Here is a 14,567-nt window from a genome sequence, read left to right as displayed (position 1 = left end):
GGGCCGCATTCCGACAGCGAGGCGGCGGGGCGGCGGGGCGGCGGGGGCACACCACAGCGGCGACACCTCGCTACCGCTCCTCCGAAGCCGCAGGCCCCACAGGGGCTCCGGAGTCGCTAAATGGGACTCGAACCGAACGTGTGACCCCACCAGCGGATTGCTCTCCGTACGAGGAGTCCATTGGTGGTGGCGTCACACGATCGGTTCGAATGCGACACGCTGACCGGCCGGCACGTGGGGGCCGCGGACGCCGCGCTGCCGCCTCGCTGACGGCGGCGTAATGGACGAGGCCCGCAGCGCCAGTCGAGCCGGCGCCCGAGCCATCACGACGAGGCACTGTTACCTCGCGTCGCGACGACGGCGACGACGCGGTGCTTAAGGACCCTACTTCGATGCCACTCGGCGGCGGTGGCGGGGCTCCGCGCAACGTGTGTGATGACGTGCGTGATCCAGGGCTTGCGGTGCTCCGCCGCTCTGGCTGGGGAGGCAGGGGAAACGCCGCTGCTTGGCGCCGCACGCCGACCTACCCCACACCGCCACGTCCGCGGAGTGGCGTCCGCGGCGTGTTTTTTGTTTTTCTGTGGCGCGTCGTCGCGGGGGCGTACACTGCGGCGCACTGTACACGGTGTGCCCGCGTGGTCCACCAGGACGGCAGCACGCAGCACCCCGGACCGGCCGCCCGGCTGGGGGCGTTGAACCGGCGAGCAGGCTGTGCAGGCCGAGCACGTCGTCGGAGGGGCCAGGGGGCGGAAGGCCGGTCCGCCACTCACCGTGCTGCTGCGCTGCTGCACTGCTGCGGGCGTGAGGACGGCCTCCGTGGCCTGCTGGCTTGCGGTAGTCCACCGGCGCGGCAATGCCAGCCAACCCGGCGTCACTCACACAGACACACGCACTCTCACACACAGACACGCACTGACGCACGCTGCCAACCGCGCGACACCCTCGACGCGACCGCCACCCGGCACGGCTCCGCGGGGGTCGACTTGGTGGCGTCGGGGAGCGCGGCACGGCGCGGTGGTGCGCGGGACGGCGCGGTGCGTTGGTCGGGTCGCGGCTTGGCGCGGCACGGGGCGCTCGTCCGCACGTGCTGCCCAAGCTGTGTCCGCCGGGGTACTGGGTCCGCCTCGCACCCACCCCGCGCGCGCCCCCAGCGCCGTGTCGCCCAGGCCCGGCCCGCGCCAGAAGCCGGGCCAGCTCCCCACCACCAGCGCCAGAGCCCCCCGCGACCCCATCCCCACCGAGACCGCTCCGCGCTCCGCCACCCCACCCGCCAGGTCCGTGTGTATAACCCCCACCCCTGCAGCCCTGCGCCCTGCAGCCCCACGGTGGAGACCACGGAGACCCCACCCTGCACTGGCCGCCCTGGCCGCCCTGGTCGCCAAAGTGTGAGCGCTTTCTTTCTGCTCTGCGCCACCAAGCACCACGCCAGCCATCCCGGCCGCAGCGGCCGCAGCGGTCAGCCCCGCCTAGCCCCAGCCCAGCCCTCGCGCACCCTTAATTCAGCCCCACGCCGAGCACCCCGGGGAGCGCAGCCAGCGCGGCCGGCACCGCCAGCATCGCGGCGGCCGCTTGCGTCGGCGCGTCTCTGAGGTGGCCTCCCCCTTCCTCCTCCGTCCCGGGCGTCAGGGTGTTATCTCGCCATGTTTTATAGCCGGCAATGCTCACCGCTGCATTGCAGCACCTTCGGATGCCCCCTCCCCCTCCGCCGCCAAATCTTCCTGTAGGCCAAGCCAGCCAAGCACCCCGCACCACCCTCTCTTTCTCTCTCCGCCGGGCCGCCCGGAAACAAATTAGTTTATGTTTTTGAAATTGGCCGTGACTCACCCTCGCTACAAGACTGGCTCGGCCGAGGCCGAGGCCTCCACCGCCGCCGGACCGGCGCGGCCTCCACCGCCCTCCCTTGTTTTCCGTCTGAGTGCATAACAAATAAAATAGATTTGAGTTTCTCGCAGAACTTGACGACTCTTTCATTCTTCTTCTTTTCGCGGCGGCCAACTTCACGATAATTTTTTCCTCTTTCTCTGTCTTGATTTCTCTATCCCTCTCGCTCTCTCCGGAGCGCAGGGTCCAGGCCGAACTTTGGAAGAGTGCGCCGCGCCGCTAGGCCGGCGCTGTGATGAGGTTGTCGAGTGCGTGGTCGGCGTCCCAGCGGCGTCCCAGCGGCGTCCCAGCGGCGTCCGACCTGGAATCTGGAATCCCAGCGCTCAGGAGCGAAGGAGCTAGCTGCGCACTGGGGCCCGGCCGCCCCGCCCCGCCCCGGCCCGGCCCACGACATTGTAGCGCGGCGCTCCGACGACCCTGCCTCGCCGCCGGCGTCGCACCGCGTCGCACCGCCCCGCCACAAAGCAGTCCGCGCACGCCTGCACCGCTCGGAAGACGTTCCGGGCGTCTTCCTGGAGAGGGCCCGGGCTTAGCGCTGCAGCCTCTCCCAGTGGACTGTCTCCGAGCAGCGCCTCCGTCGCGCTGCCTCCGTCGCACTCGGGGAGCGACCCGAAGGGTGCGAGGAGGAGAGACAGAGCGATGAAGCACCGTTTCGGACGCAGCATGCTGACATCGGAGCAGCGAAGCCAAAGCGGGGCCCAAAGGCACCTCGGCGATGTCAAAGCGAGCGACTAGCGACTCGGCGGTCTGCCGCTCCCCGCTTCACGCATCTCCACTTCACGCAAGGCTCGCCGATGCCTTTTGGCTTCGTGAAGCAGCGAACCCGGCAAAGACGAAGCGGATGCAGTCAAGTCTTACAGGATCCCCGTAAGTCTCAGTGGATCCATTAAAATCCTAGGGATCTGCAAGGGATGGGTTCTTAAACATGGGCCTTACGAGAGGCGCGCTGAACGGTGCACTGTATGTGCAGCGCGCGCCTTGCCGTCGTAAAGCCGCTCTGCCAACTCCGTTTCCTCCCCGTCTTCTGCTCCTGCAGCGTCACGCCGCGTCGCGCGTCACAGTGGCGCAGCACTGCGAAGGGCTGCCGATGGCGTCGCCTGGCAACGAATGCAGCTTTCCGGCGCCCAATCTACCGTGGCGCTGGCCTTATCTGCAGGGAAAGGGGGCTCATTCCGGGCTGCTCTCTTCGCGCTGTCTCTCTCGCACTCGCGGGTCGTCCCGTCAGTCCCGTCGGGGTGCGAGGGAGAGAGAGCGACGCTCGGAATCAGCCCTGCCCGGCCCTGCCCGTTCGCACTGGGGTCCTCACTCCCGGGGCGGGGCCGGGGGCCGGGGGCCGGGCCAAGGTGGCAAAGGGACCCAGGAAGCATGGACCCGCCCGGTCCAGCACGGTCCCGCGGCGGGGGGAAAGGGGGGGGGCATCGCCTTCCGCTGGGGGTCTAGGGCAGCCTAGGGCAGACTAGGGCCGGATCCAGGCCAAGGGAAGGGGCGGCTCGAGATGCGGGGCGGGGCGGGGCGGGGCGGGGCCTAATTTCCAGGAGGAGTCCCCATCCCGGCTAAGTGCCGCAGTTCCGCGTGAGCTTGAGGCGAGGCGACCGAGGAGACGCGCCACGGCATGCCCGGCGCGTCCTGGGGGAGGGGGGTGGCGGCCCTGCCCCGCCCCGCCCCACCCCGCCCCGCCACGCCGCGCCCCGGCTCACATGACACGGATTAATCTGCTTGTACGCGACGTGTCGTCATGCTCATGCCATCCCCTGCATGGCTGCACCGCCAGGATTAGCGCTAAGCACGCCGCCGTTGCGATGCACCACTGTTCCGTCGCTCTGTCTCTCTCGCTCCTCTCGCGGGATCCTTCGTGTGTGAAAGAGAGAAAGAAACAGAAAGACCAAGAGACTTATTCCGCGATTTATGTGGAACTGTCGTAAAATATAATTTTGGAGGTCCCGAAAGGGATAATCACTCACAATATGATAGGGTTTATCTACGAATATTATGAATACTAAGAACAGAACAACTCTAGTAATCAGCGGATGAGATTCAGAATTCGATAGGTGGAAACGCGGGAGAGTAAGAGAACAAAAACACTGAGTCGGAGAGATATCGCATTTATTCGCTATCACGTCGATAAGTAACATGACGAATATCGTTTGTAATTACAATGGCGGTGCGCTCATCTTGGTGCACAGTACTAAATCGGATAAGAAGAAAAGACAAAGGAAGTCGCCCACGAACGCACTGGTGAGAAAGGAACACACGGCCAGAGACGGTGGACTGGAACGGTAGCAAGAAGGTAGAGCTACTCAATCGAGGCGCTTTATGATACATTAGGAGCTTCATCTTCACAGGCGTCGAGGGATCTGAGCTCGTTGCGCGCACCGTTACTCTCAATTTAAGAACCACAGGGCGACGTTGGAGCCGGAACGGCGAGCATCAGTGAACTGCAGACCGATTCCGAGAGTCGCTTTCGTCGCTCTGTCTCTCTCGCACCTGTCGGGAAAGCCCCATGAGTGCGAGAGAGACAGAGCGACGAATACGACTCTCAGGCCGCTGGCGTCACGGGGCGGACGCCGTGCACCACACCGCCGTGGAGGGCCGCCGCCGCGCAGCACAGCCAGCGCAGCGCCGAGGGCCACATTCAGGTCAGAAAGGACAAAAACAACAACAAAGACAACAAATTACGCACAGCAAACGCGCAGCCAAGAGCGAACAACGTCGAGAGCAAAACCGAAAACATGGAAGGCCGGAGGCGTGCAATGCCGAACACTGCAAACACGCAGCACTCACACACACGCACACACACGCACACTGGAGCGCTTAGCGCAATGCAAGCGGACGGCGTGCACGGTGTGCACACACAACGCTCTACAGTAATCCCAGCGGCCGGCCGTGCCACACCTGCCGCCGCGCGCCCAGCACCGCGCCCAGGTAGGCCTCCAGCAGTGCACTGCACCCCGTCGCTGCAGCAGCCTCGCCCTCGGCGTCGTTGGCCTCGGCGTGGAGTTGACGTTGCCGTCAGTCCGAGTCGTCCGAGTCGCCGAAGCGAGCGTACGCGGTGCGGTGCGCCCGGGGAGGCGCGTCCCCGCTCTGGTAGTTGACCACGGCCTGGCTGGCCAGCGAGCGGCGGCGCTGCGGAGCAGGGAAACAAAAACACCGTCAAATATCGATATTCGATTCGAGCTTTGTGTTTGGCCGCGGCGAGCAGAGCACCCGTGCAGCGGACCCCGGTGCTCGCCACACTGCTTTCCTTGCTGTTTCGGCTTTATTTTTTGGCGCTCCCCTGCAGACAGAGCCGTTGCAATATCCACACGCACGCACACACACACACATTATTCACACACTCGCGAAGCGGCACGTTGATGATGACGCCCTAGGGGGCCTGGCGCACCGTTTTCTACTTGTTTTGGCGCCCTGCCTCGTTTTGCTTTGTTTCGCGGAAGCTTCACGCGCTGTTCGCGCGCGCGGTGACGGGGTGCAAATCACGCCGCCCTGCCGCCCTGCCGCCCTGGCCGTCGTCACGCCTGTCTCGGGGCGCGGGCGGGCGCAGGCGCACGCTTGGCGCGACTACCACACTGTGCGTGGCACAATCACTCACGCTGGCAGGCAGGCAGTGCAAGGCGGTCTGCCAGGGATCATTACGAACAACGCTGTTCTTCCGAGTTCCTCTCTCTCTCTGTCTCTCTCTCGGGACTCGAACAGGACGTGTGACCCCACCAATGGATTTCTCGTTCGTAGAGAAATCCATTGGTGGGGCCACACGTTCGGTTCGAGTCTTGTTTAGCTCAAAACGCGTCTTGAGTTTTGCCCAACTCCACCGGTTTTCTTGCCCACTGTGTACCCGAGTTGGTTAGTCCACTGTTGTATAGAGAAGCCCAAAGCAGCCGTAGCCTCTTCCTAACTGACCACTCAGGTCCTTATAAAAAGTTTCAACCGCGCTGCGCTGACCGCACTAACCGCACCGCAGCGTTGTTCACCCTGGGGATTCTCTCCTCCTCCTCCTCCTCCTCTTCCCCCTCTGGCCGACCAGCCGACCCCCAGCCCGGAGCGATGCAGGACCGTGCGACAAAACAATGGCTCGCCTCGCCTCGCAGTGGGCTGACACGCGGGAGACAATCCCGAAAAGGCGCGGCGCGCGCGAACGCGAAGAGGGATCCGACCATCCGACGCATCGCCAACCTGACAGTGGCAGATTTTGCTTTTCGTTTTTGTTCTTGCGACGTCACCTTGGGGGTCGGACTGCGACAAGGGGGCGCGGAGCAGTGCGGAGATGGCCCCGCTGGACTTAATGACTTTCCGTTCCGTTCGGGTGGCGGGGCGGGGCGGCACACGAGAGGCCAACGCTCTGCGCGCCGCGCTCGGGTTGCACAATTAGCAGACGAACAGAGCATGAGTTCCGCTCGCCTCCCCGCGAGTTCCATGCGGCGCGGCCACGAGACCGACATGTCCGCGGGCAGGTCACTCGATCGCCGAGACTGAGGTGTCGGGTTCAAATCCCCGCTCGGCTCCTTGTTCTCGCGTTTTCACTCGTTTGCCAAGATGGATCTGCGGCACTGTGTGAGGTAGTCGGCCTAACGTGAGCCCCCCGTTTTTCTCCTGTTATTTCGGCCGCTTCCGCTCAAGGACTTTTTCATCCGCTCCCTTTCCATCATCGTCGAGCAGGGCGGCCAGGGCAGAGCTTGGCTAGTCTTGGCTAGTCTTGGCGGGGCGGGGCGAGGCTTGGCGGAGCGGGGCGAGATAGCGGAACAGCTTGACCTCCAGGCGGCGTGGCGTGGCGTGGCGTGGCGTGGCGTGGCTGCAGCAAGCACATTAACGTCTCGTGGAGCTGCCAAGGGCTCCAAGGGCCGGCGGCTTCCAAATTTATCGTGCCCACGGTCGGCGAGAGAAGCCCTTGGACGGGTCGCAGATTGTGTCAGGGCGCATAACTCTCTCTCTCTCTCTCTCTCTCTCTCTCTCTCTCTCTCTCTCTCTCTCTCTCTCTCTCTCTCTCTCTCTCTCTCTCTCTCTCTCTCTCTCTCTCTCTCTCTCTCTCTCTCTCTCTCTCTCTCTCTCTCTCTCTCTCTCTCTCTCTCTCTCTCTCTCTGGACGAGGAGAATATTTCTTTTTCTTTTTTTCCTGACCTGCGGCAGCTTGTCCGGCAGGTCGAGGCGGGCCAGCAGGGCGAGCAGGGGGCTGCAGAGGAGACACAGCGCGCCCAGCACGCGCATCAGCCAGGGGAAGCCCACGACCCGCATCAGCGCGCCGCCCAGCATCGGTCCTGTCAAAACAGGAGTCATGGGTTCAGACACTGATATTTTTTAATTTTTAATCTTCAACTTGGTTCTCACCCAAGGCGTAGGCCAGGCTGACGGCGGTCTGCTGCAAGGCGTACACCGCGCCGTAGCCAGCGCCGTGGCGCGTGTCCACCAGGTAGGCCAGCAGGGGCACCAGGGCCGCGTCCACGGCGCCGACGCCCAGCCCCAGGCCGAAGTGCGGCAGCACCAACTGCCAGAGGTTTCGCGCCGAGCACACCTGCAGCGAGGCGAAGCACGCCAAAGGGCCAATCACATTCACGCACCTGCGTCCCGTCGGTCCCGCCCCGGACGCCCGGCAGCCGGGGACGCCGTGGAGGCAGGCACGCCCGCCGCGCAGGCCGGGGTCGCGGGGCTGCCCACCTCCACGGCGCTCCGCTCCGTCTCTGTCGCACCCCTACGGGACGTGCCACGGGTGAGACAGAGACGGAGTGACGGAGGATGCTCACCAGGGCAGCGGACACGCCGAGCAGCATGAGGGCGGCGGCGGCCACCCTCCAGCGGCCCAGCCACAGCGCCGGCTCGCCCAGCAGGTGCGTGCCGAGCAGGTAGCCCACCGAGTCCGGCAGGAAGACGGTGCCCATCTGCCACTTCTGGCAACACACGCGGAGCCGCGGAGCAGGCCAAGTACAGCAACAGCAGCGAGAGGCGCCAAGGCGTTACATCATGAGGGGGTGGGGCCCGCCGGCCCGCCGACCCGTGAGGCGGGTAGTGCATGAAAGTTTTAGTACTGCGGGGTGAAGGGTGGTGATGTGCCCTTGTGGCTAACCCCGCCCCGCCCCGCCCCGGGCCGCCAGCCCCTGTCATATTCCTTTCAGGACCAGGCATCCTCCAGGCCGGGCTCCAGCGGCTCCACCGCACCCGGAGCACCCGGCCTACCCCCCGGGGGCAGGGCGGGCAGGGCGGGCAGGGCCACGGCCCGAAGCTACACTGCGTTGCACACCGCTAGGCTCGGATGTTTGGACAGCCCGTTCCTGCGCCCCTTCCACCTTCGGGCGTCCCTGGCGGAATCAAGGGCCCCGCCGGCTGCATGAGGGACCTCTGAAGGGCCCTGCCGAGGGCCCGGCCGAGTGCCGTGATGGCCCTGTGATGGGTCTGCGCGCTAGGACGCCAGGCGGAGGAACCCGAGGGGCCTGCGGGGACCTGGAGGCACCTGAAGGCACCTGGAGGGGCCCGCTCAGGGCGACAAGAGGCCAGACGTGTGTCTAAGATGGCCGCGGGCGACAGCAGAGGACGACTTGTTCCAGCAGGACCGCTTGGCTTTCAGCTTAGGCACAGATAACCGAGCTGTCGCACGGTGCTCAGGGTGCGATGGTCGGAGTGCCAGCCGATGGTCGGGCTCGAACCCGGGTACCTCGCCTCTTTCCCTTTCCCTGGAGGCGCGCAGTATGCAGATCTCGGCAAGAGGCGGTCGCCTGGATCCTGACGCAAGTTGGAACACGGGCTGGCTGAAGCAGGCTCTGAAGGCTGGCGCGATTCGAACCCACTTCCCCGAAGAACTCCCCGAAACTGCGCCGCGCAGAGTATACAAGAGCAATATTGGAGGAGCGGTTATCAAGTAATGTGGCGGTCTTGCAGCAAGAACAACTCGCTCTCGTCCTACGTCTATACGTGCAGGCCGTGCAGGCGGCCCCCGGGGCTCCGGCCAGAAAACTTGGCCGCAAATCCTCTCTGCCGTGCATGTCGGCGTACCGGGAGCGAGTCGAGAGCCGCCCGTTCTGTGTGTACCTTGCTCGGATGAACCCAACTCTGTGACCAATCCCGTGACGAAGTCTGTGACGTAGTCTGTGATAAAGTCTCGTGACGTCTCGGGGGAAGTGTGAGAGAACCACGCCCGGGTGACGGCCAACTTGTAGCTGGGAACGAGACACTGTGTGCGTTGCGAATGTGTGCGTGTGTGTCTGCGCGTGACGCGCACGTCACGGCCGTCACGCCCCGCATGCCAACCAGCGCGAGGAATAACTTTGCCGGCTTACAGATCGATGTGTCAAAAGTTGAGAGAGAGTATCTCCTTGCGAGCGGCGGCGGGGGCGGGGCGGCACGCAAGCCGGGGGCGTCCTCCCTCGGCCCCTCGGCTCCTCGGTACACACGGCGGGCCGAATGGGACCGCGTGTCGGCGTGTCACGGCGGGGAGCAGAGATGAAGGCGTCGGGCCGTCGGGCACAGAAACAGCGCGAGTGACACACACACACACACACACACACACACATGCGTCCTCCGTCGGCGGCGCTGCAAAAAAAGCGAATTATCTTGATGGGAAAACATTGTGTCGCACGTACGTACCTCGGGCCGGATGGAGGCCTTGAGCCAGATGGGCAGACAGGGCTCCAGGATGGCGAGGCACGAGGACGACAGCAGGATGGTGCCGGCCGACAGCAAGACCGCCCAGTCCGAGGCGAGCGCGCGCCACCGCGTGGGCAGCGCGGGGGCCGCGGGGGTGGCGCCGGGCTGCGCACATCGGAGAGGTTGGAGAGGCGCGCCGCGGCACAGTCGGCCAGAAGTCCGGTGCGGGCGGCCAAAACTCAAGACGCGTTTTGACCTCCAGAGTCGCTAAACAGGACACAAACCGAGCGTGTGACCCCACCAATGGATTCCTCGTTCGGATAGCAATCCATAGGTGTGGTCACACGTTCGGTTCGAGTCCCATCTAGCGACTCTGGAGCTCGAAACGCGTCCGGGGTTTCGACCTCCTTCATCGGTCTTGCCCACTGTGCGCGCGGAGCTCAACTCATTCGGTACGCGGCGCGCGCGCAGATTCCCGGTACGGTGTATTGGCATGCCACCCGATAGGAATCTGCGACGGCGGCGCCGTGATACCCTGATACCGATACTCGACCCTCCCCGAGGCGGACGGGCACAGCCGGCACAGCGCGGCGTAGTTGCCAAGTCGCCGAACACCGCGCAAACAGCCTCGAGGCGGCCGCACTGACTCCACTGACTTGGCCGACGCGGGCCGGGCCGGGCCGGGCCGCCGCGTCCTTTCTAAATGCCCCTTAAACTTGAAGGTAAAGCAGTGAGGGGCGGGGCGAGGTGGGCGGGGCACTCCTGCGGCTTAGCGGCGCCTTCAGGGAAGCGGTAAGCCCCGATTTACAAGACGACTCGGTCGGCTCTCAGACGGAGCGCCGCGCACCCCTACCGCCCGCCCCGCCCCGCCCCGCCCCGCCCCGCCCCGCCCCGCCCCGCCGCACGGCCCGAAGTTTGTTGGCGGCAATAAGGAGCAGAGCAGCAACGAGCTGCAGGGCGGAGTGGCGGGGCGGGCGGGCGGGGCGGGGCGGGGCGGGGCGGGGCGGGGCGTGCATCTCGGCGGCCCAGGCCCAACTTGAATCCGGCGAAGCTCCGTTTCGTGCGCGGCTTCCCCCGCTGTTTGTGGCGAGGGGCACCTGGCCGTCCCGGACGCGCAACGCGCAGCGCGCAGCCGTCGCGGCGGCGCGGAGCAGAGCCGCCATTCGTAGTTACTCGTAGTTACCCTTGGTTATTCTTAGTTACTCGTAGTTACCTGGGAGGAGGCTGAGTTCCGCACGTCCAGGAGCAGCAACTGCATCACTGCGAACAGGCCGAACAGGCACGGAGTTAGCGCGGTGCGGCGTGCACATTAATGAAGGGCTGCGGCCGCGGAGGCCGGGGGGAGGGGGAAGGGGGAGGCGAGCTCGCCGAGCAGAACATGTCCCATTACTCATGATTTGCGGCGCACAACGCACCGCGCGCACCGCACCCCGCGCGGCCGTGGCGTGGCGTACCGCCGCCGCGCCCCGCGCACTGCAAGCCACATGGCGCAGGCGGCCCCGCGCTGTTCTAGGCCGGCAACGAAAGGGCGGCAAGCTGCCGACTTTATCGGGGGAGGGGGCTGTTCCGAGTCCAAGTGACCGAAGGGCCGAAGTGACCAAGGCCGTGCTGGAAGTGCCGCAGCACTGCCGGAGTTGGAGGCCTGCTACAGTGTGCCTGGCCGTGCCGCGGACGGACGTGGCGGCTGCGGAGCCGTGTTGCGCCGCTCTCTCGCACCCGGGCGTGGCGCCGCTCGAGTGCGAGAGTCGCGCCGATAACTCACGCGCCAGGACGAAGGCCAGCGAGCACACGACGAGGAAGGGCGCCGGCTTGCCGAGGAACTCGTAGGCCACGCTGCCCAGCGGGTAGCCCAGCAGCACGCCCAGCGCGATGGCGCCCAGCACCAGGCCCAGCGCGCGCGACCGCTCCGACTCCTCCGGGAACTGCTCGGCCACCAGGCACATCCCTGCGGACGACGCAGGCGGTGTCAGACGGTGTCACACAGGGCTGATGTCACCAGATTGTTCTATTCTAATTTGAAGAGGGAAACGTGTTTACCTGCCACGCCGATGCAGGCGGACGCCACGCCCTGCAGGCTCCTGGCGATGAAGAGCCCCGCGTAAGACTCGCCCAGAGCGAACACTGAAACGGAAGCACGACACCGGGAAGGTGAACGTAATGCTCGCCCTCGCAGCTTTGAGTCTGGGCTGATTTATACTCGACAACACGAAAATTTCAATGATCAATCGTAGAGTATTTCTGTTGGGTGCACTCTCATTCCAGGAACGTGACATCACGTTGAAACGAACGTGACAAAATGTCACGTTCGTTTGAGCATTGTGTCACGTTCGTTTGAATGTGAACAAGCTGATTTTTGGCCAATTCACACCCAAACGAATGTGACACAATGCTCAAACGAACGTGACATTTTGTCCCGTTCGTTTCAACGTGATGTCACGTTCCTGGAATGAGAGTGTGGGCCCAAAGGGAGGGGCCCGCGGCAGGGCCGTGCTGAAAGGGAAGCGACGGCGGGCCGCTCCACTGCAGACTGATTCCGAGAGTCGTCGCTCTGGCTCTCTCGCACCTGTACGGGACGCCCCGTGAGTGCGAGCGAGACAGAGCGACGAAAACGACTCTCGGAATGCGTCTGCTGCTCGGACTGGAGCGGCAAAGAAGGGAAAACACGGCCAGTGTGCCGCCGTGTCCGCCACCTGGCCCCGGGCCGACGCACCCCGGGCGGCTTTTTCCCAAAGCGGGAATCGTTGTCCTTCCTGAGGGACGACATGAAGGGGAAGGCGGCTTGGCATACGCACGCATGGACGCCAGCACCAGGTTGACGCTGCCCGCCAGCAGGGGCAGGCGCGTGCCGAGGGTGGCCGTCAGCGCCCCCACCACGGGGTTGGCGGCGAGCTGCACCCACGCCTTGGACGACAGCAGCAGCCCCACGCGGCCGCCCTCCCCCGAGCCGTCGTCGCCGGGCCGCTCTGGAAGCAAGGACACTGTCAATACTCCCCGCGCGCCGCTACCCCTCGCTGTAGGGCGGCCGCGCCAAGGCCGCGCGCGGCGTCCTTGTTTACCGGGGGTGGCGGCGAAAGTAGACAACGTCGTGCTGGTGGCTGCTGCGGCCTCGGCGTCGTTCGGCAACCTAGGGCAAGAACGGAGTGTGCTGAGAGATACAGAGAGAAAATTCCACCTCAGGAACGGAATCCAAACCACGAGGCTTTGCTCGTCTTACGTCCGGTCCGTGGCGTTGCCGCGGGCGTTGCCGCCGGCCTTGCCGCCCAGCAGCCCCGCGGTCAGGGGGAAGGGGTGCTGCGGCACGGGCGCCAGCACCAGTCCCTCCGACGTCACCAGGTAGTCGGGGATGACGGGCACTGCAAGCAGCAAGCCGTCAGACGCGCCGGTTGGACACGCCGATACCCCGTGCCGCGCGCGGCAGGGCTCTGTCGCCTGCGCGGCACGGTGTATCGACGACACTGTGGTGTTAATTTCGCGACTCAGTGAACTTGTCGGAGAATTGGGGCCGCGGGGCGCGGCCTCTAAAACGAATCCAAGTGGCCTCCGGCAGGGAGGCGCGGAGCATCGACAGCACATGTTCGGCGGTGGCCGTTGATTGAAAAACCGGTCGCAGCAGAAACAGAATGAGGCAAAGGCGCGTCGAGCGCTCTTAAAACAAACAGCTTACCGACGACGGTGAGGAGCATGTTGTCCAGCAGCAGCGACACGTACACCAAGGCCAGAAGCACGCCGCGGGGCTTGTCCTCCTGCAGCGCGCGCAGGAACCCCATCATGTTGACCCGGGCGCCACCGGGGCCTGCGGCGTCTGCGTCTCACAGGGCCCCGAACCCTTCAACCTTTTTAAATGGAAATGCTTTGTCGTTCATGCTGCGTTTTCCCATTTTTCGGGCCGCCATCTTTATGGAGCAGGCCGCCGACATCAAAGGCCTGGCCCTGGCCGAGGCAGGCCCCGGGCCGCGCAGCCGGGGCAGCCGCGCACGGCATGGCGGTACTCACCGAAACGGCCGCAGCTGTTGCACGCTCCAGGCGAGGAGGCAACCAGGCAAACAGGCCCACGGGTTTGCGGCGCCAACGGCATGCCCGGGCAACGCCGGCCTCAAATCCCTCAAATCGACCACCACACTAAGTGGCCAAATCGACAAACTCAAATCTCTGCTCGGCCGCCACGTCCGCGTCCCGTCTCGGAGCGGTCGTTGGAGCCTCGCGACGACGCTGCGGCCCCCGGAGGACTGACTGCCAGGCGCCCCTGGGGACGAAGCCTGCGCCCGGAGCCCAGCGCCCCGAGCAGCCGCGACCCCGCGGCAGGGTGACCAACGTGCCGCATGGTGCCGCGCGCCCGGGGCAAGGGCAGCACGCCGGAGCGACGGCAGTGACGGCGCCCCCCCAACAGTGTCGTGTGCGGTGCCTCCACTCGTCACGCGAGTGACTCAACGCACCTGTCCGAGCCAGCGACGTGCAGCCCGCCGTGGCCGCGCCCGCGGACGCACACCGCTAGCGGCCGTCAGGCCAGCGCGTCGAGCTCCCCGGCGACGACATCCAAGGCATGGTATTGCAGTGGTGGTCGGTCACGCAGTGGACATGCATTGCGTACCGAGAGGTTGGCAATGGTGACGTGCGGCTGGGGGGAGAGGGAGGGTGTCATTGCGCGCCCCGCCCCACCCCGCCCCGCCACGCCCCGCCACGCAGGACGCAGCGTGTTATCTCCACCACACACTCTCGGCGGCACGCTCTAGCGCGCACGGCCCAGACCGCAGCCCGCCACGCCCCGCCGCGCCCGCCTGATGGCCACCTGCGGCCCCGACGCCCTCCCCTCGCAACGCCCCGGCGACGCCCCGCCATTTCCCATTCCTTTCCTGCCTCAAGTTGGCCGCCTTGCTGCCTATCGGCGCCGCGTCGCCGCGTCCCGGACGGGAAGCAATATCCGCCGTCTGCCAGCATGGGCGGCATGGGCATGCCCATCATCGGCAATAAACAGAGCGCGGCCTGCAGCCTCGTCGCTCCGCCTCTCTCGCACCCCTACGCGGCGCCCCGTGAGTGCGAGGGAGGCGGAGCGACGAAAGCCCTGTTCGCAGTCAGCATGCTGGCTCCCCGTGAAGAGCGGAATAATATCAATCTCGCGAGTCA

At 65.4% G+C, this 14,567-nt stretch overlaps 1 protein-coding gene across 1 annotated transcript; it reads right to left on the bottom strand.

The window, feature by feature from the left end:
• Nucleotides 1–2,735: 2,735 nt before the first annotated feature.
• Nucleotides 2,736–13,659, bottom strand: LOC117653075 (synaptic vesicular amine transporter-like). Its single transcript, XM_034398440.1, has 12 exons — nucleotides 13,440–13,659; nucleotides 13,111–13,279; nucleotides 12,759–12,799; nucleotides 12,239–12,407; nucleotides 11,484–11,567; nucleotides 11,209–11,391; nucleotides 10,660–10,706; nucleotides 9,447–9,566; nucleotides 7,613–7,756; nucleotides 7,200–7,383; nucleotides 6,993–7,129; nucleotides 2,736–2,783 (listed from the first exon to the last, which is right to left on the bottom strand). Exons 2-12 carry the CDS (start codon nucleotides 13,214–13,216, stop codon nucleotides 2,736–2,738), a joined length of 1,263 nt encoding a protein of 420 aa, XP_034254331.1. The 5' UTR covers nucleotides 13,217–13,279; nucleotides 13,440–13,659.
• Between the last annotated feature and the right edge of the window lie 908 nt (nucleotides 13,660–14,567).

The sequence above is a fragment of the Thrips palmi genome, unplaced genomic scaffold (genome assembly GCF_012932325.1).
Source record: "Thrips palmi isolate BJ-2018 unplaced genomic scaffold, TpBJ-2018v1 HiC_scaffold_8, whole genome shotgun sequence".
Taxonomy (NCBI): domain Eukaryota; kingdom Metazoa; phylum Arthropoda; class Insecta; order Thysanoptera; family Thripidae; genus Thrips; species Thrips palmi.
This window is presented reverse-complemented; position numbering and strand designations above follow the sequence as displayed.